Here is a 23342-nt window from a genome sequence, read left to right on the forward strand (position 1 = left end):
TTCGTGTGTTTCTACCAATGTCTGACGCTTATTGCCCTGCCCTATACCTTCACCCATAAGCATTACACATATACACACAAAAATAAATTAAGGTAGTGTACATGTATCAGACTAAAAGGTACATATAACAGTACCCGTTTAGACATGATTCATTACAAAGGAGACATTTTTTTATTTATCAAGGATGCAGGAAATCAAAAATGTCTAAGACACTAGCTGCAATAGACTTTTAATTGCTTCTGTAACATCAAAACCACCTGTTCAATATTCTAAAAACACGTACATGTATGTGTTAATTAACGATAGTTCAAACTGTTGTCGGTTATTTTTGCGATTCCGACTTTATTTCTTTAGATTAAAAACAACTGTATGTGGTACTTTTAACACCTTGATAACTGGCAACAGAATTTTAAAAAAAGTCCGATATGTAGAAGAAAGACAATCACAAACAGATCGAACGACAGGACACACAACAGTAAACTAAAATCGACACAGAAGGCTTAGTCAGTTCAATTTCATCCTTTTTCCCCGGAATGTAGCCTATGAAATTGGACTTATCATCCTGATTTGTACTTATACGCCTGTTATCTGATTAACATTCCGAGTGCCTCATATTGAACAGAATCTGCTAAAATTTTAAAGAATCTGATAAACCCCAGTTGCTGGTGTTGCTCAGTATTTAGTTTTCTATTTTGTTTTTATGTTACGTTGGTTTTTTTTGTGGTCTGTTCTTTTGAGCCATCGCAACTGCATTGAATACACTCTGCTTGCCTGGAATACATAATAAATAGCTGTCAGTTAATGTTCGACTGATGAGCCTTTGGATTATATATATATCTTAAATGTCTTCATATGAAAGGTTTTTCCATTCTTCTTTTCTGAAACGAACATTCGTTGTGAAGTCCTGTCAAAATACTCTAAAGGTGACTCTGAGACAAGACATCAAATAATGATATGATTACTCTGTTTGAGGTCATAGTTCTAACAAAATCACCAAACATGAAGAGTAATCTATTAACATAAAGTAGAAAAAAATGGGAGTTTGAAGTAAATTAAAAATAGGTTTCGAAAGAGAAAAAAACTATTGTGAACAAACCTAGACAAAACACACAACTATAAAGTATTAAGAAATTCAATTCTGAACTTAATACCACATAACTAAATTCGAAATATATATTTAGACTCAAATAATCTAAAAGGGAAAACAGCTTGTATTCCACTTATTGGAAATATAACGTTTTGTTATTTACAAACACATAAATGTAGATAGGTAGCACTCAGTGAGGTAACAAGACGAAGACAATTTCTTTATATTATAAATGGAAATTTACATTGTCATTTATTTATTTTATTGCGAATGTTTATGTACGTATTTATAGACATGAAACTAAAATAAGATTTTCATGGTTTCTGGTGAATATTACTGGTCCAAATCTTGTTAACAAGCCTGATCATATACGTCATGGTCTGTTCTATCGATGTGCAAACCTGAACCTGAAACGTCATATTCAGAGTATGTTTTCATATTTGGAAAGGAATGATCATACGTAGTATCCATATCTACTCCAGTAGAACTTGTAGCAGTATCATAGGTGGGATCATTAAGATTGCGAACTCTTTCATTGCTGTCGTAGGTATTTTCACCAGCTTTTGGTCTTCGTCCATCAATTGTATGTAAATGATCATACTCTCCATTTGAACTCGCTATATAAGTATCCTCTACACGTTTGACCTTCTGCACTTGTGCATATGCATTGTTTGTTTTGATACCGTTTTCTGTCCCTTGATATGCCAAACCATAACCTTGATTGTCGTGTTGTTGAGTATGTACTTCAAGACTGGTGTTTTTACCACTCGATTTCGTAAATGCTACATTTGTCGATGTCGTTGAATCAATATTCTTGAAAACTCCGACTCGCCTACAAAACAATATATAGTATCTCTGTATTTAAAACACAACAAAATTTAATTTTGAACTTAAATAAATTAACTAAGAGTCTGACAAATATTTGTAAAACCTGTGTTACTTATCCATAACGTAAATTTGTTTTTTGAAAGATTTTTATTTACAACAAAGAACAGTTTTTTCTTCTATTTCAGCATGTTGGGGACATCACCAGGTTACTTTCACCCCTAGTTTTTGGTGGGGTTCGTGTTGCTTATTCTTTAGTTTTCTATGTGTTGTCATGTGTTCTAATATTTGTCTGTTTGTCTCTTTTATTTTTATCCAGGCGTTGTTAGTTTATTTTCGATTTATGAGTTTGACTGTCCCTTTGGTATCGTTCGTCCCTCTTTTACTAGTGAGGACAACAACATTGATATGATATATCCGATTTAATTTATTCGAAATATTTGTAATAAAATAATTCTTCCGCATCGAGGGCTACATAATTTACATTAGTATCTATATCGTGTAGATTGTACCTGATTTTGCACAGAAAAACAGTGACACCGGTCATTAAAACAAGGACAACAACAATAAATCCACCTACTATAGCTCCTGGAACAAATAAGTAATAGTTATGCATATTTAAATGGAAAAAAATGTTGAATATACTAAACATAAATGATAATTAGACACAAACTGTCTTAAGCTTTCAGGAAAAGAAAAAAACATAAGTTTGTTAAATTGCCTTATGTGAAGTTTGACATTATAATCTGTGGAGCAAACAAGTTTCATCAAAAGTCGTTTGAATATATATCTATTGACACAATTAACAAAGAAATATTTTGATACGAGGCGTCTACAAACAAATTTCATCGGAACACATGCTGTGTATGCGCATCTCAAGTCAGGAGTCTGTTATTCAGCAGTGTTAGTTGCTGAATATCATACATGTACTTCAGTGGTTATCGTTGCTGTATATTATACTACAGTGGTATAGCATACTTGTTTCTTTCTTGTTGATTTGTACACAAATCAGGTCGTTTGTTTTTCCTGTTACATTTTTTTTTATTTCATCATGTCTGAGCCTTTTATAGACCGCTTTCAAACTTTGGTTTTATGTCGAGTGACCTGATATACAGCGTCACTGATGAGTCTTTTGTAGACGAAACGCGCGTCTGGCATAAACATAACTTTTTAAATCCTGGTATCTATGATGACTTTATTTACAACCACTGGGTCGATGCCACTGCTGGTGGATATTTATTTCCCCGAGGGTATCACTAGCCCAGTAGTCGGCACTTCTGTGTTGATCTGAGTTATTATTGATATGTTCATAATAATAAATTAACTGTTAACAAAACTTTTGAAATACTAAGCCTTTTCTACCTCAGGAATAGATTACCTAAGCTTTATTTGGCAAAACTTTCAGGTTCAGGTCAATGCTCTTCAACTTCGTTCTTTATTTGGCCTTTTTAACATATTTTGATACGAGCGTCTCTGATGAGTATTTTGTAGACGAAACGCGCGTCTGGCGTAAACATTTTTTTGTAATCCTGGTATCTATGATCAGTTTATCTACAGTTGTTATATTGTTTGTTTTTATACCAGGTTGTTAGTTTTCTAGTTTGAATGGTTTTACCTTTGTCATTTGGTACCTTTGACACCCTTATATGCCGTATTGCTTTTCTCATTGTTTAATGCAGGACAATAAACAGGGTTTCTTTTCTTTTTAGCCACCTCTTTTGACATAACAATATATGACTTGCCACTTTCATTTTTTTTTAATCGCTAACTAACATGAACATTATTTTTCGACAAAATTTGTCCTTTTTTCGAACAAAATAAAACAACAATTTGCTGCATTTTTTAATTCTTCGTATCAATTTTGAATCTAAGCTGTAGGAAATAAACACACAATAATAAAAAAAATAATAATAGTTTTTAAAAGACACTGCGAATTGAATATTTATAAAAATAGCATCGTGTTTTACTTCTGGGAACGCAGGACTCATCTTAAATTAAATGTTTAGATACTACCTATTGATTCAAAGAACAAAACCTACAGTCAGAGGTTTTTCTCACTTTTGAATATATTCCTCTTAGTAACATTATACTTTCCTGAGCATCGTTTAAATGAAAGTGTAGAGACTTTAAACATGTACGTCACTAAAAAGTTTTTATAGTACCCATTTCAGAACAAAAACAAACATAACCTTCAAATTTAACGAATAAAGTTTAGTGTCGGAGATTTTCCACTTTAAATGTATTCGTCAATGCTGATTTTCAAGTCAAACGTTAGAAGAAAAAGTTGACACCTAAAACTATTCTGTAAAAATGCAAAAGGGGTGACCGCTAGTGTTTATAATATAAATCTGTTTGAGAAGAACTAAAAAAATAAAAAAATAAAACGCGAATTTGGATACATAATGCGTAATTGATCTCTAATAGTTCTATTGCACGCATACTAACAAACGAATTTAAACTGGGCTTTATAATTTATAAAGATCCCTTAGATAATATAAAACTACGTTTACATAAAATAAAGTATTTACCATAATTTGAATGTTTTTCTGCATCTATGCGGTAATTGCTTTTAACTGAAGTCAAATCTGAAAGAAATAACGATATATATTCTATCACAAAGATATCTTAATTAAAAGAAAGAAATACTGGGTAATTGTTTCCGTTTTTTCAATTCAATAAGGTTAAATTGTATGAAAAATAAAGCTTTATTCCTGTAGAGATTGTTCTGGGCATTAAGCAAATTTGTACTGATTATGACTTAGCTGTGTTATCTTTTGTATAAAGAAAATTAAAGGCAATTAGAGTGTAGGACGACATTACTTTTCAATTATGTTTCAGTAGATGCGAAGATATTCATAAGGTTCAATATGATTAATGTTCTAATAGTATTTACATATCCTTGTCTTTCAAATGTTGCGTTTCACGTTTCTTGTAAATTTATATCAATAAAAGCACTTCAAACACAAGGAATGTATAACACTGAAATTCTATATACTAGCACTAGGTCGGTATAACTGATATTCATTTGTAAGTTCCAACCTTAGTATCATGTTTGTTTTCGTCAGGTAATTGATGTTTGATTAACAATCTTGAGCATTGTTTACGTTTAGTATATATTTAGAATTTAGCAGAACATTATTTCATTATCTTCGGAAAATGTACATAGTTCAACAAGTGGTACAGTACCACGTGTTTGTATTTAATGTATAATAAGAAATTTTACTGTAGGATATCACTTAAATGCGTTTAACAATTAAGGGTAAACTATGTATAATTGATGAACACGAGCTCGAGGTTTAATGTATTTAATGCCAAAAATTGTTGTTCTTATTTAAGTTATATATGTTGTAATTCATAAAAGTATTAGCGATCATTTTAAGATAATACATAAATTGCAATTCTTTCATGGATGTTTTATGTATGTCCATACTCTTAATAGAAGAGGGACAAAAGATACCAAAGGGACAGTCAAACTCATCAATCTAAAACAAACTGACAACGCCAGTAGTAGTAGTTGTGCTGTTTCATTTATGGGACAGAAGTCGATATGTTCCCATAAACGTACCCCGGTAATTCATGAAGGGGGGAAGTATTTTGTTTTTATTATAACATAAAACTACATAAAGTTTTATTAGGAACATCTTCAAACTGAGTAAATTGTGCTGAGAAAATTACGAATATTTTGGAGATATCGATATCGTTTACAATCGCTGAAGAGTTATGATAAATAAAAAAAATTATGGGGGAAATAATTCGCATGTGGAAATAAAATTATCATAGATACATGTACCAGGATTGAAATTGTATATATACACGAGACGCTCGTTTTGTCTACAACAGAATTTGGTTAAAAAAAGTGATCATTGAAAGCATTACTACTAACAAGATCGTCGATGCACAACTGATCAACAGAGAACCAAACGACGTTTAAGTGAGCACCTATATTTTTTTTGAATTAGTCTGAAACGTTTACATATAATTAGAATTCCCCTCTCAAAATCTGTTTTTGTATTATTATGAAGGAAGCTAGACTTGTATCTATAGTTTATATAGACTTTGATAAATAGAAAATAACAATCAGTCTAGATCTTTTATGAAATATGCATAATTCGGGAGTAACTTTCTAAATTCATGTGTAAGACTTTTCATGTTGCTATAGAAAGTTATGTGTTCTATTATGACGTGCGTTTTACGCTTAGTAAACATTACCGTACTAAAACTCGCGAAATATCTATACTAAGCGTAAAATCAGATGTACATAAACAAAAGTTTTTATAATATACCTCCCACGTAAATCTATATGTGCAAACGTTATGCAGGTTTTTTTTGTTAAAAGTCGCAATTTAAAAAAAAACCTACTGATGCATAACGAAAGAAATCAATGCATAAGACATGTTAGAGCCCAGAAAGTTGTACAAATTAACTGAAAATAAAATTCCACAAAATTCCATTATTGCTTTTGACGCATTAAAGTAATTTCAGACCATGACGTACGAGTGAAAACGCTGAAGCTGAAGTTTTTTTCCGGTACGGGAACCATCCAAATTCGGATAATATTTATTAGATGGAGTTGAGGTATGTTTTGTTTTATGTTTTGTTCTTTTCTATTGCATTATTCGAACTATTACTGATTTTGTCAAGTAAATATAGCGGCTCCTCAGTAACGAAATGGCAGTATTTACTGTGGTTCTAACGGTGGCTTAAGAGAAAAAAATGTAAACCAAGAAGTGGTAACGCTCAAGATAAATTCGAATCAAGGCTCATGCCATGTGTAAATTACATAAGGGGAGATAACTCAGTTGTAAATAGAGATAACTCAAATAAGTAACTTGACAAATACATGTGTTGTCAATTTACCTATCTTAATATGTTGCAAGAAAAGGAGTCAGGTGACCCATTTTTCTTTTTCTTACCTGAAAGCATATTGTTAAAGCTATCTTCGCATGTATTATCTGAAAATGTTATGGTGTAGTTGTTTTTTTATCGCACAATAGAGTTTCCCATGCACGACCTTCATGTATACAAAATCTGACAATTTTGCATACTTAGTAGAGTAAAAAAAAGATCGGTGACCAACAGTTTTTATTATCATTAAAAAAATGATATAACATTTATGGATTTTGATTAAGAAACCCCCTCTAATTTAAAGAATCGTTGTTGTAATTTATGGTTTTTGTTTGTCGTAAATTGCTTTGAACATCAACCTGGTCTTTTTTTGTCATGTATGTATTTTTTTAATCCCGGTTTTTAAAGGTTGCTTTTAAGGCAATGTTTTGTCAATTGTTGAATACCATGCTGTGGTTTATAGTAGATATTTATAACGACTGTTGGTCTCTGAAGCTGGTAATCATCTCACTTTCTTTTATTCCTACATTGAGTGTTGGTGTTTTAACATCACGTTGAAGCGCTACATTTGGAATGGTTCTAGGCGGCCAGTTTTTATTGGTTTGAGGAAGCCCGACGAAAACCCCCTACCTTCATTGATTAAACTGACAATCCGAGTCAATACAGATCGCAGCACCCGAACGAGCGGGCTTTGAGCTCACAACTTTAGTATTTACTGGCCAGTGATTACAGAAGAAAAACTACTCAGACCACTTGGCCACAGAGGCCCCTTGATATCTTTATAGAAATACTGATTCATCTAAACAACATATGCATAAACGTAAATATGATAATTTTTGAAGCATGTTAAAACAGATAATTTCCATGCATTCATACTTGGACATACTTGTATTCTGATCAGTAAAGCTAATCATTGTTTTTTGAATCCGAAAAAACCATATCAAAATAAATGTTACCGTAATTTGAATCTGTTGCAACATATGTGTGGTATGTGTTTCCAACTTTAGTTGAATCTGAAGGAAATAACGAAGATATACACTTTTTTAACAGTCTACTTACTAAAGTATATATGTGAGTTACATCTCCTTTACAATGGATAGTAAGATAAAATCCACAATTTCTTGAAATAGTCTGATGCGTTAACAAACAAATACAATTCCTTTTTTTCAAATTTTCAATAGTATTATCGATTGTTTAGACCGATGACGTTCTGCTATTGAACTGTCCAAAGTGAGGGAACATACCCAATCTACCATAATTACGAATATACATTTCTGTTCAAACTTCCCTTTCATGCATATTAATAAATTCAAAACAGATCAAAACGAAATTGTAGCGATTTTTCATTCAACATGGTTTAGTTATATACTAAATCTCACAGTACCAATTCAATTTGAGATGATCTTTAATTGCGTCTATATTATTTGTCCTGGACATTGTTTAAGTTGTACTGCTTATGATGTTTTTGATGAAACTGTATATACAATGAAGAGTGTAGGACGGCATGATTTCATATCAAGTTTAGTAACTGCTTGATAATATTAATGATGATTATGATTGTATTTACACATCCTTGGCTTTGAAATGTTGTTTTTTTGCACCTTCCTGATGACATTGTCGAGAAAGTACTTCACATATAAGGAATGTATATAACTTTAAGTTCATATATAACCACTCGGTCGATGCAACCGGTATTAACTGGTTAATCCCCCGAGAGAATCATTAGCTCTGTTATAAATGTTTCGGTACCGAATATGCTTAAAAGATCCCCGTTGAAATATGAAGTATATGTATGATAAAAAAGGTATGAACGAATAGAAAAACATCTAAAACAAGCAACAACTTCAAGTACCTGTAAAATGCGAATGATTAAATAATAACATTTAATAACTCATACTCGAAAAAAAAGAATTCGACATATAGAAAAAGAAAATTAGCAAATAACTTGATAAACATTGAATCATTAGTAAACATATTTACCGTTTTTGCAAACAAACCATTTTAGTTTTTTCAGACAATTTCGTCGATGTACATTGAAGATATTTTCCCCTTTATCAGTAATGTTTGCAGAGAGGCAAAATTTGGGTACAGCAGTTCTGTCACCTGAAAAATTATTTGATTTTATTATAAATATATGTTTATGATAAAAGAAGAATGCTGATCGACAGTAATAAGGACAAGTATACATAAACATGCATGTTACAAAAAATATAGACACACAGAAACACAGATCTAGTCTTGTTGTTTACCAGCATAATGTCGTTATATGTCTATATACTAATATATTATTTTGAACTAGACACACAAACAGACGGTCAATGTTGACTTATCAATTGCTACTTAAGAAGATAACAATCCAAATGAACATATATCATCCTAACAAGAGTCGTTAGTTTGACCCTGAGACAACTAGTATTTGGTCTTACTCCTAAATGAGAAACACCAAGTATCAATGTTTGAGTCAGTATAATGACTCACTCAGTTGACAATTAAACCCACGCAACTAGATCACTGAAATGTCATATGGTTGAATTGATAACATAAGAGGAGTAGGACATTTGTTCACTTCACACTACAGTGATGTTAATGTACTATAATACACCAGCGTAGTCATGTGATAAAAAGGTCTTCTTAATCCAGCTCGCCCTCTGGGAGCTTTGATGACATTCTATCACCTCTTCACCAACTGGTACGGTTAATTTATATTAGATCTATTCTGTTTTCACTGCTTTTTTTATTTTTTTTTAAATGTTCAAGAGATGACGCACTTGACAAAAGATGCATATATAAATTTTCACAAGTATGAAGCTGTGAAATATCTATCATCTCTCTACGATAAGCATGTTGTTCATGCGGATAAAGCTTCAAATAATATTGTCCTTGTGTTTAAATCGTACTACTAAGTGTGTTTTATAAAAGAGTTAGAAATAAATTATGACGATAGAAGTCTCACATACAAATACAAGGACGAGATTCAGAAATACTGTGGAACTGTTTACTCGCATATTGGTAGTAACCATATGTAGAATCTCTAATAAACTTCATAATAATTTCAAATCTCGATCTTTCTCTAAAATTAGTTCTATCAAAATTTTTGATTTTGTCAACCCTATGTTCAACAATTCCCCATGTCAAATTGAAACAATTGTAAAAAAAAATTAATCAAAAATCTTTTTCAACATAAAAATGGTGAACAAAAAGGTAAAACATGTAACAAAGAGGAACAAGTGATCAATATGCGGGATATATGTAAAACGATGTGACATGAGTGTCAATGAGACAACTCTCCATACATGTCACACTTTTTAAAAGTAAACAATTATAGGTCTAAGTACTGTTTTAAATACAAAGTTTCTTATCGACAGCATATTTGTTGAATTTGGACGTTGACTATTTCAACAAGTTGTCGGCATTTCTATGGGAACAACATGTGTGTCTATCGAGTACCATACCTTCCTCTTCTTATTTTCATACGAGTCGGAGTTCCATAAGACACTTGTCAAAAACAAGGAGATTCAAGAAGCCAAATTATGTAATTTCTCATTCAGATATAATGATGAGGTTCTTTCCATTAAAATCCAATTTTTTTTTCTTATTTGATTCCACTAACATATCCACAAGGGAGAGGTTTAGCCTCCTATGAAAACAGGTTTAATTCTCCGTTTTCACAATATTAATAAAATGCTTGTTCCAAGTCAGACTAGCAGGACTATGACAGTTGTTACCTATTCGTTTGATTTGTTTGAGCTTTTGATTTGCCGATTGATCAGGGTCTTTCAATTTTTAATTTTCATCGGAGTTTGGTATTTGTGTTACTTTGCTTTTTTGTATATAAATGTTATAAATATATTAATCTTATTACAATCAAATTAAATACTTTTATTAAGGTCAAAGTTTGACCTTGTTTACCTAATGGTTGTTCCACTTCTATTTGTTCTCTGAAAATATTTGTCCAAGCACGTGCTGTAAGATCTTGTTCCAAATGTTCACAGGCATTTGAATGCAACAATAATTTGTTCTTATTCCAACAGTTTTCCCGTGTTTGATTATATGAAAGACTCCACAAGTGTGACGTTGATTGTGTTCCATCTTCTATATGGACATATTTCGAAAAAAGAATACATGTTATGTATAGAAAGGAATACACAAGTTCACAAACAGAAATAATTAAAGCAAGTTCAGAATATAAGTCGCGTATTTCAAAATGTTTACATACATATAGAAGTATTGATTATAATTAAAAAGTTGAAGTGCAATATATAGATGTGTTCATAAAACAAGTTGAAGGCACGATCATGTGTCATTGAATACATTTTTACAGTGAGGCGTTGGGTCTCTATAAAATCGAAAAAACACTAAACAAATCATTCGTCTAAAATGTGTTCGACACTTACCATAATTATTCATGGCCCACGACATCAAAAGTCATGATGTCTATACATGTAACTTCTTTTGACCTCTGTCTTGCGCATAGTCATTGACATTTTCAACTATTGGTTTTAAGGTATTTGACGTTTTGCAAAATGACTCTAGGTGAAGTTTAACTTTATCAGAATAATTCATTTGTATAACTAGGACGTCACTTGAACTGAATATTAATGTGCGTATTGTTATGCGTTTACTTTTTCTACATTGGCTAGAGGTATAGGGGAGGGTTGAGATCTCATAAACATGTTTAACCCGCCGCAATTTTGCGCCTGTCCCAAGTCAGGAGCATCTGGTCTTTGTTAGTTTGTATTAACTTTAATTTAAGTTTCTTTTGTATAATTCGGAGTTAAGTATGACGTCCATTATCACTGTACTAGTATACATATGTTTGCGGGAATTCTCGCTACATCGAAGACCCATTGGTGGCCTCCGGCTGTTGTCTACTCTATGGTCGGGTTGTTGTCGCTTAGACACATTCCCCATTTCCTTTCTCAATTTTATAAAACACATATATGTTATTAGGAGAGCGTATTTTTTTCAAAAAGACGGCTAGTTTACGACTTTAATGCACCCATCTAGCATACGGATTTATTGTGTATCGTTCGAAAGCTTACTTTCTGTTTTGCCCGGTCGGTAATAATTGCTACGGTGCAATTTTCGTTAAATCAAGGTTAAAGCTCAAAAGTGAATATTAGAAAATTATGCTAGAGTTAAACAAAATGCCATTTTCTGTTACCTGTAAGATATTTTTTTTTATCTAACCTTAAACAACATAATACCATAATTCCTAACCAAACGCAAACTAGAATGTTAATTTCGTAATATTTACATAAAATAGCATTTTTTTTTAAATAATTCCAAAAAGATAAAATTGCACTAAACATTCTTAAAGCTAAATGTCTCAGTATCTATATGTCAAAATATTAATGAACTTCTCGTTTATATAGGCCGAGAAAATTTTTGTACCATTGTATACAGTGGTAAATATGATATAGGTCAAGATACAGTCTTCTAATGAAACTTGTGTAGTTGCCCTATAAAAACACCATCAACAAATATGGATCATTTTGCGTTTCTTTATATATAAAAAAGAAGATATAATATAGTAAATATCGGAAAAAAATGAATAAATAGCTTTTGATAGAGGTAATGAAAGTGCTCTATTGAATCAACAAGCTATATAAAGTAAAAATGTGTTTCCGATGTCGAAAAACAAAGTTTATTCTCATTCAATATTCTAATGCACTTTTTAAATAACAAATCCGGCTGATTCTTTATAATATTATCTCATTAATACCTATATTATTAGTTGTTCTGTTTAACATGACTGAAAATAAATTTTGTTGAAGATTGAATATTCTAACTATGCATTTTCCACCGGTTTTAAATATAAGGAAGTGTTAACACATTTCGGTGTAGTGTTTCAAGAAGTGTAGTTCGTTTGCTCAACTTATTCGCTTTGTTCATGGTCTAATCTGTTTTTTCTATAACTTTGATTTGAAACTGCATCATTGTTATTTTATTTTTAAAAGCCAAGGCAAATAAAACCTACTAGCTCAGATATTGATGTGAGAAATAAGTCTTGTGTCACGACGTCCGTTTGTCTTTAAAGTGAACACATGGAAAATGTACAGTAAGGGATATTTTTTTTAAAATACAAATTGAGTTGAATAGTAAGTAATTCAAGTGTACATTACATCTCTACTTGAAAGCTACATCATAATTTAAAACAATCCAACTTTTGTCATTGATTGGCGTTAGTTATCTTGTTGGTTGTGTTTAACACTTTTAATTTTGGGGCCTTTTTGGCTAACGATACGGTTACTTGTGCTCACTATTGAAGTCTGTCCGGTGACCTTTAGTTGTTAACTTCTATGTCATTTCGTCTCCGGGTGAACGTTGTCCCTTTGGAACTCATACAACATCTTCCGATTTATGTGAGTTTACATCACAATCAAATCACCCTTTGAAAATTTCAGAAACAGAACTTCCGTGTATGTCAGAAGCACAAATTTCAGTATGTAAGAGATAACTTAATTAATTAATATCAAATATGGAAGTGATAACATACCACTTGTGATACAAACATATTAATCAAGACACTTTGAAGTATTGGATACTAAAAATACCCTTGATAACGCAAATCTTAATATGCACCATACAGTAATATTGATCCAGAAATAGTTATAAAAACAAGTATGCTGTAGCTTGAGTACACAAAATTATACGATATCTCAAGGGAGAGATAGTATCATTAGACTTACCACATACACCTTTTATAGTGCTAACGCCTTTACACGGGGCTGCTTTCAGATATACTGCATATGGAGGAGTGCATGTCAATGTCGTACAAAGTCCATCTGGGGCCTCAAATGTCATTACTGCACCGGTATAAGCTAAAATATTATATTTGAAATAAAATGTTTTACGGAAAAATCACACTTAATTTGTTTTGAATTCATTAATTTTCGTGGTTTTTGCCAATCTTTGCATACAAAACCTATTAAAAATTTGTAATTCGTATTTCACTTGATCCCACGAAACCCACGAAAATTGGTATCCAACGATTATAAATGAATCCACAGTATTGGCATTAATGCAATACATGCTGAGTTAATCCATCGATATCCACTGTTATTTAAGAAATAATTGATGCAAGCTATACTTTATTGTAGTTTTAACATGGGTAGGCATTTTATTCGTGATTTATTTTTGCCCGAACGATAATGAAGGCTAAATAACACTTCCTTTTTTGTTTGTAAACAAGCAAATGAGTTTCAACAGTCAGCATGAATAGATGTCGTATCTATGTCAAATATGTCAATTTCCAATTGCAACACAACATATAACAGTCATGATAAATGAATTAGTAACAACATCTGCATCATTTAAGAGTTTGGAAGTGTTTTAAGTTAATGAAATATATCAAATGCATACCAATTTGATAAAATTTATTATTGTGCATTAGTCAATAAACGCATGTGCAAACACATTTTATTGGGTTTAGAGGATGGGTCTATTCACATAGCGAAATAAGCACGTCCAATTAGAGTAGATGATATTAGCAAATCAGTTCTAATACAGATAAATCATCAGTTGCTATACAGGCGGCGTTGTCCTGTCGATATAAATCAGGAGTTAATATCACTTTTTGGACAAGGGCCAATACGGAATAAAACGAATTGACCTATTGACTAATACGGAATGTTCAACTCCGGTTTCATTTTCTGACGCTTAAGTTAATTTTTGACGCATCGTTATGCCTACAATGCATTTGGGTTTATATTTTATATATCTTTAATATGAAACAAAATGAATTATGAACAGTGTTTTGTCATGTCTTGAAAAAAATGTATTTCAAAGCCTTATCGAATTGTAATAGCATGAAATTAAGTATTTGGACGAGCAATCAGAAGTTACATCTTACAATGAATGTTGTCAAAAGATCGACATCGTAAATACGAAAAGACAAGTTCAGAAATAAATTTCTGTATCTTCTTCACGGTAAGTTTGTTGGTTGAAACGCATATTTAGAATCATTGAATAAAACTGTTATGAAATGGCTGTTTCTGTACGATCCTTTTATTGATTCTCGATCATCAGCAACCATTATGTGATATTAATTGCAACGATTTAACATTCTTGAAACGTGTATTGAGTTCAGATCAAACATAAGACATATGAAATACTATTTAATAGAGGGGGAAATTTTAAGATGGTTAATCTAGATTGTTTACATATGAATCTTTAGTCTGTAAAGTTCTTAAACAAAGCAAAATCATTTTATCATTTCTGACAAACTCTGAATGATTCAACTGTGATGTCTAAATGTATTCATTGTATATTATTATACCTGGAGTATATTATAAACCATATTGTTGGTTAATACCAGGCTAATACATTATAGAAGAGGGACGAAAGATACCAAAGGGACAGTCATGACTTAGAAGAAGAAATTTAATTTTCGTTTAGATTGAAGGAACCCTATTATTCACCGTTATATAACCAGCGTCTAGTTGTTTGCACGAGTTATCTACCCCAAAACGTTATGTGTTTGGCACATGTAAACAAAATAGTGACGACCAGGTAAGAAGCCCATCAAGTAACAAGATAACAATATTAAGCAAGGATTTGAAATTCGTCTAGTGCCGAGGATAATCTCGTAAACGTTCCTTTTCAGGGCAATCAATATTATACAGAAAGAGTTTATTGTAGTTGTACATACTAGAAATTCCTAGACACAAAATAGATTCTTACATCAGACACCGTTTTGACAATTTTTAACTACCGTATAATTTTTTTCTTCAAAAGTTCAAAAGTCCTTTCTACATACTAGTGTGGTATAATAAGACATTTTTGGATTAATAGAAGCAATGGGTATCAAATATTGTCAACCTCAAAGGTTTTAAAATCAGGCTGTGTCATTGATGGTTGAAAATTACGTATATCACCTTTTCCAACCGTCCATAACTGTTTATTGAAAGTTCCATGCAGTGCTTTTATTTATATTGCCGTTTGCTATCTTCTTAACAAAAACCAAATCCCTTATGCTATTGAATGGAGTCTAAATTTTTGATATTTTAGATTTATTAATGACAAATACTCACAAAATAACTAATCTGAATAGATAAGGGTATTTTGGTATCTTGAAGATGTATATTATAAAGTCCATCGAGAGCAATCCCAAAGAGATGAAATATTGATCTGGTAAAAACATTAAATTTTGCATACAAGATCCTAACAGATTGTAATATATTAGAGGCTGTTCGTGTCATTGGCCGTTATAACATACCGTATGCAATTTTCAACGCGTTCGGTTTTACTTTCAACGCTTTGGTTTTCACTTAGAACACGTTGGTGTTCACTTCCAATGCGTTGGTTTTCACTTTCAACGCGTTGGATTTCATTTCCAACGGGCTGGTTATAAAAACTAGTGCGTTGATTCGTAACTCATAAAGTTACAAAGTACTAAAAATTGGAAATTTAAGAATTTGGTCCTGTCATTTTCGATGTTGATCAGATCGTTGATAGCATTGGAAAGGTGACATCTTCGCAAAATTTTGTTGTCTTATATTTACACTATTTATGTTTTAAATGATGTAATCTACCCATATTTAAAATCTGGTATAAATTCTTTGAGAAATATTGTTTTTTTCAAAATATCCTATTTGATCCTATACTTGTCCTAGTATCGGTCCAGACATTGATGTAACCTATGTTTATATACATTGTACTATTTTGTAAGAAGGTTTTAAACTGATTGAAAAGACCTAACGGTATGTAATGAAAACTTACAGTCAAGAATTACGAATCATCGCGTTAGTTTTAACAACCAACGCGTTAAATCTTATAACCAACGCCTGAATACTGGAAACCAACGCATTATGGGAAAAAAACACAAATTTCACATGGTATGTTTATACCGCCAATGACACAAACGGCCACTCATAGTAATACTCTTATCATGATGAGTCTGATTCACCTTTTCCAGACAGGTGTTGTTGAATCAATTGTGTTGTACTAAAAACGAATGCAAACAAATCCATATGTCAGCTGACCTTTTATTCCATTGGTTTATAATTTGAAAGATAAATATAAAAGGGATTACATTAAAATTACTAATTTAAATATCGTGTTTAGAGTCAATATTTATGCCAGTCTTTATCATTTTCTGGGTTTCATTGAATAATGTGCTTGCAGTGCAATTTACGTCTCCTCAATCTATTGTTTGAATTGGTTAAAAGAGACAACACATTTTTGAAGTGCTATTATGGTATTTTTATCAAGGAAAAACATATAGGCATACTTATTCTGAAATATATTACAGTCCTATATAAAAAGAAACGAGTAAACCTTCAACTAACAGTCTTAAATTTATCCACAATTCGCATTTATTTAGCTAGCTATAAAACTATGCTTTGTCAATCTCTTTCTTTTCATAGAAAAATGCATTTACCAAGTGAGTTTGAGTTTTTGTTTGCCAAATAATAAGGGACTTTCCGTTTTGAAATTTCCTTATAAATTTAACGATTTTACTTATTTTTCTAATTCAAAAGGCAGTCAAGATATTATAACTTTGTGAAATTATCAGTAAGATATCCAATTTTAAAGAATACTACCTATTTAAGAAATTAGGGATCCATATGTTGGTTAAAATATATCTCACTAGATGTCAATATTGGTTTTGTATAACTTACTTTTTAAAAGTAAGCTAGATAAATATCATACTTACTTTTATAAAGTAATACTGTTTTAGCAGATGCTACAAGGCACGCAGAAAGGTTTGTACCATTGGTCAACTGTTTGTCGGTGATGTTTAAACACGAACAGGTACTGTCAGCTTTCTAAAAAGCAAAACAATAGTAATAATATTAGGCAGAAGGAACATTTTTAAACATGCATGAGTAATTATTGTATGTCTTATACATGATATACCTAGCACTAGACAGCCTGTGTATCATTTCATAGCCTTCAGACTGTTGGAAACTGCAGCACTTTCACCTTAGGCAAAGTAGTCTTCTGTATTCTGTTCGACTTTGTAACTGATTCGACTTTCGAACTGTTTTGAGTAAAATGTCATTATTTAAGGCAAAATTTAAGCTTGAAATGTGTACGTAATCAAATGTCTTGTATTTCTGTTGACTGTTAGCAACAATTGTGTCAGCACTGTAGAACACCATACTTAAACAACACCTTATTATGAAACAATGATTTTACCTGATGCTATTGTTTACAATGTAATGTTTTACAAATATCATGAGATAAAATATTTACATTATAAGTAAAATATCCCTTTAAACATTCGTGCTGACATAATCCGACTGAAGGAACGACGCTTACAGTACTTAATGGCATTCTCAGCAGAAAACAACCTAAAATATAAATGATATCAGTTCCTATTATTACTTTAATATGTTTTGTTATCATCGTCAGAGATACCCAGTTATTTATTTTTTAAGATCAAATTCATAATCATAGATACATGTATGTTTTGTTGTATCATTTGACAATAATTCATGTATGAGTGATAAGTTAACACAATACGTTTGTTTCATATATTGATTTGTACTTAGAATATTAGACACAGACCACCAATGAATACTCATTGTGCCCCTCTACTGACCAAAATCAATGAAATTAGACAGTCATCTTTGAATTGTTTCTTGAAATGGAAGACTTCCAATTGCAGTGTATGGTATATATGATAATATCAGCGTTCGTCAACTTAGATGCTGAACACTGGTGCTCTTGAAAGGAAATCTGGTTCTGATATTGTCCTTTTTGTTAAAGAATGAAAAGTTGTCTTATTATGCATCAACACAATTTCATTGTCTTGTCATTTTGTATAATCACAAGTTTAACCACGAATATACATATAAAATTCATGCAGCTAATAAAATAAATGCTTACAATGCCAGACATATAGTAACGGTTCAATAAGATAGCTTACCAACGGTTTCTATCCAAGATGTTAATGGTGTATATATACCTAATCCTGTCCAAAATTCTTTACCATTTAATTCTGGTATTTGATTCAAAACTAAAGGATCATTTTCGAGACCAGCAGTTCCACACTGATCACTTGCATCTATCGCTGTTACTCCATCTGGAGATCTCTTCAGTTTTAGTGCATGACAAACATTATCTTTAAAAAATAAATGCTACCATATATCAAATCAAAAAATTTGAAATTCATTGATGAAATAATAAAATACTATGCATTTGTTTATACAAATGAACACATATAAAACGATGCTCAAATGAATAAAAGCAATATATCAACCACAATGATTTTTTCGTGTAAAAGTAGCTAAGATAAACCATTCATATGAACACTTACTTACCCTATATACCACATTGCCTCAAATTCTCATTAAGAAAAAATTCCCACACCTAATAAAATGGTCATTTAAAAAGTCTGAATTTGAATATATATACTCTTTTATGTTATTTTTTAGTAGCAATAAACAAAAGAAACTATGTCAATTGGACGTGCTTTGATACTATATCTGCCCTTGAATGTTTATTAGATAACATTTTTGTTCGCTTTGGAGATTCCGTATATCGTCCGGCTATCGGAATTCCAATGGGGAATAACTGTGCACCACTTATTGCAGACCTGTTTTTGTATTGCTATGAGTTCAATTTATGACAAAAATCAGCAAAGACCCATCAAAACAACATTTGATACACAAATTTAATGATACTTTTAGATATTTGGATGATATTTTGGCTCTCAATAATGACAACTTCAGTATGTATACTAAAGAAATTTATCCTGTTGAACTGACTTTAAATAAAGCTAATACTAACAATGACCACTGCCCTTTCCTCGATCTTGATATCTATATCATTAACGGAAAGCTTAATACTAAAATTTATGATAAAAAGATGATTTCTCATTTCCTATCGTCAATTTTCCATTTTTAGATGGTGGCGTTCCCTTGTCACCATCTTATGGTGTTTATATATCTCAACTTGCACGATTCGCTCGTGTACGTAACAAAGTTTAAGATTTTAACGGGAGAAATTTATGTATTACTGAAAAATTATTACACCATGGTTTTCGATATCACAAACTAGTCAAAAAATTTACTAAATTTTATCATCGGTATAAGGACATCATTCGTTAATATAGCTCAACATGCAGACTTCTTATACTTTCAGGTATTTCACATCCAATATTTTATTGAAATATTCTTTATAAAGCACATAAATGTCAGTATTCACCTCAGAAGCTAACAAAACCTTTAAGTAGATTTATAAAGAAGGGATATAGTTATAATACTGTTGTGAGGTCATTAAAGATTGCATATTTTGGCGTTAATATTGATTCACTTATAGGGTCTTGTTGTTGTTGGCATGACCCGGGTTATGTTCTTCTCCTATATGTTCGTATTGTTACTTGTTATGCGTTTACTTTTCTGCATTGGCTACAGGTATAGGGGGAGTTTTGAGATCTAATAAACATGTTTAAGTCCACCGCATGTTTGTGCCTGTCCCAAGTCAGGAGCCTCTGGCCTTTGTTGGTCTTGTATTATTTTTAATTTTAGTTTCTTGTGTACAATGTGGAGTTTAGTATGGCGTTTATTATCATTGAACGAGTATACGTATTTGTTTAGGGGCCAGCTGAAGGACGCCTCTGGGTGCTGGAATTTCTCGTTGCATTGAAGACCTGATGGTGACCTTCTGCTGTTGTCTGTTCTATGGTCGGGTTGTTGTCTGTTTGACACATTCTCCATTTCCATTCTCAATTTTATGAATTGGTTCAATAATGTCAATTACATTACATTTTCAATTTTAACCAAATGAAAGTGCACAATCAATCTGTCAAAAAATACAAATGTAACATGTCTGTTATTAAATGATTATGTATCTGCAGAACATCCTTGATTTAAAAAATAAAATTCCATTTTTTTTCTAGACATATATTTATATATATATATATATTGATAGATAAAAAGTCCTTGGTACAGAAAATATAGTTTAAAAGTAAAAAACACAAAAAAATCACATCATAAATCGAACATTGTTTCTGATAGCGCTTTCATCGAATCTCCTGCGGTTCATCAGACATAATTGTTATCGTTAACAGTAACGACTTGTGACGTTACATTATAGTAACGTCATGCAGTAATTGTATATATCTTACGGAATCTTATTAACGGACCGAATTTAACTTCCTATTTAATGTGGGCTAATACAGTTCAATAAAATAGTGTTCCTTGGCTTCATGCGGACTTTTATCTTCGTTATAAATCTTAAAAAAAGGGATATATTTTGAATTTTCCCTTTCCACATTGGTCAAAGTGTTCAGAACAGGGAGAATTTCTATTTGACGGGTCCTTTATCTGCTGTTTATGAACTTTCACTCTATCAATGTGTCTATTGGTTTGATCTATGTAGTGTTGATTACAAGTTGGACAGGTTGCACAATAAATGATATTTTCCGATTCACAGTGCATGCTTATATTTGGTTTGATTACTGTGCCGGATTTCAGAGTTTTACCCTGTCCCACTTCTAGCATTTCGTACGTTCCACATCTGGGATCCCCGCATTTTTGTATTTCTGCTACCTTATGCGTACTTAATTTTGAGAGTGTAAGAAGAGACAGTTAAATTTTCTGATTTTAAACGCGAAGCTCGCGGAGCAGTTTGAATATTTAAAATTTAACTGCCGAGATTGGATAAATATCGTATTACACGAGATTTGCTGGTGGAATCTGTTTCTCTAATGATTTTCAAACAATATGCAGGCTAACTTATTCCTTCTTTTCGAATGATCTGCAAAAAGATGTGTTCTTTCTTTGTGACGTCATTATAAAATTGAGAATGGAAATGGGGAATGTGACAAAGAGACAACAACCCGACCAAATAAAAAACAACAGCAGAGGGTCACCAACAGGTCTTCAATGTAGCGAGAAATTCCCACACCCGGAGGCGTCCTTCAGCTGGCCCCTAAAGAAATATATACTAGTCCAGTGATAATGAACGCCATACTTATTTCCAAATTGTACACAAGAAACTAAAATTAAAATAATACAAGACTAACAAAGGCCAGAGGTTCCTGACTTGGGACAGGCGCAAAAATGCGGCGGGGTTAAACATGTTTGTGAGATCTCAACCCTCCCCCTATACCTCTAACCAATGTAGAAAAGTAAACGCATAACAATACGCACGGTTGCCTTTTGTCATGCGGTCGCAATAGGAAATTTAGAAAAAAGCAAGAAAATTTGACGTCATAATCGGATTTTAACCAATGAAAAACTGAGATCAAATTAACAACACGTTGATTACATGTTTTTAAAAATTGGGTGCAGAAAAGGATAACTTGAAGAAGAACTAGAAAAATATGTAATTTTCTTATATAAATATATATAGAATGATCCGATGGATAAATCTGTTGTAGAGTTGTCACTGGTTCAGACGTACTTATAAATACAATATTTCTGTGACTGTATCTTACATTAAATTGTAGGATATACTATAGAAATTTCAGCTTATCTGTAACTATATATGATTCATGCCTTATTTATCATGTACTGTATTCCGACGCTAGATTAAAACTGACGAGGAAAGGTAACACCCGGCAACCGAAAGCTTTATTTTATAAAGCCAAGGTGGTCGAGTGGTCTAGCGCGCCGGATACAGTGTAGTCGATTTGGTGTCATGATATCTCAGTAGCATGAGTTTGAATCCCGGCGAGGGAAGAACAAAAAATTTGCGAAAGCAAATTTACAGATCTAACATTGTTGGGTTGATGTTTAGACGAGTTGTTAAGAGAGTAAACAGATAAAAAACGTTTTTAAGTCATAAAAACATTTTATCTCCCAATGTCACCACAATTCGTCCTACTTGTAATCGATAAGTGTCCTTGCTTCAGTTCCTTCCTGAATGTGATACAACGCAATGAGGTTATTATTAGGTTCATATTTTGAACTTGATAAAAGGACTGTCTACTGACTGATTTGTCATTACATTGTAGAAGATTTTTTTTAATTTCTTCTTTAGAAGAAATATCATCTCAGCCTTAATAACTAGTTTTTGAATAACATTATATACATGTTAAAGCTTATTTGACAAAACTGTATTCAACTATGGAATGAAACTTGTTTTGTCAAAGCTTTACACATAAGTTTACAAGTGGTTTATGTATTTGCTCATATTTACAAAATAACAGGCTTACACTACATTACCTTTTAAATACTTCCTTATGTATGTCCTGAACAATGTTAACAATTTACATTTTTCTACGATGGTAGATAATCGATATTTTAAAAGGACAAAGAAATACAATTTTTCAGTTAACATATTCAATAAAAGCTTACCTTTTATCAGCAATAGCCTAATAATAAAAAGTAGGTCGAAACATGTAAATTTCAATGTCATTTTTGATTGTCACTTTATGTGAGAGTTTCAACTATCAGGAAGTTACGATAGTTATCTATTACGTATTTTTGTTATTACGTGTATATTTATACCGTTCAATCCCCATGCAAACACTTCCCGGTATACATCAACCAAGAAGAAAGATTAATTTTCCTTAATTAGATTGTTTTTTCCCTAAATATTTCTTCGTTTAAGATGTTGTCGGATAGGATAATTATATCTGATTAACCTGCCTGTCTCTCCCAACCATCAATTCACTTTGGCTTTT

The 23342-nt window shown here is 31.9% G+C and overlaps 1 protein-coding gene across 1 annotated transcript; it reads right to left on the reverse strand.

Annotated features, from left to right (window-relative positions):
* Positions 1–1326: 1326 nt before the first annotated feature.
* On the reverse strand, positions 1327–23133 carry LOC143053604 (uncharacterized). Its single transcript, XM_076226397.1, has 11 exons — positions 23014–23133; positions 18636–18830; positions 17960–18057; positions 17418–17529; positions 13450–13581; positions 10667–10849; positions 8738–8860; positions 7714–7770; positions 4441–4497; positions 2425–2500; positions 1327–1919 (listed from the first exon to the last, which is right to left on the reverse strand). The coding sequence occupies exons 1-11, from the start codon at positions 23072–23074 to the stop codon at positions 1439–1441; spliced, it is 1575 nt and encodes a 524-aa protein (XP_076082512.1). The 5' UTR covers positions 23075–23133; the 3' UTR covers positions 1327–1438.
* Between the last annotated feature and the right edge of the window lie 209 nt (positions 23134–23342).

The sequence above is a fragment of the Mytilus galloprovincialis genome, chromosome 12 (genome assembly GCF_965363235.1).
Source record: "Mytilus galloprovincialis chromosome 12, xbMytGall1.hap1.1, whole genome shotgun sequence".
Taxonomy (NCBI): domain Eukaryota; kingdom Metazoa; phylum Mollusca; class Bivalvia; order Mytilida; family Mytilidae; genus Mytilus; species Mytilus galloprovincialis.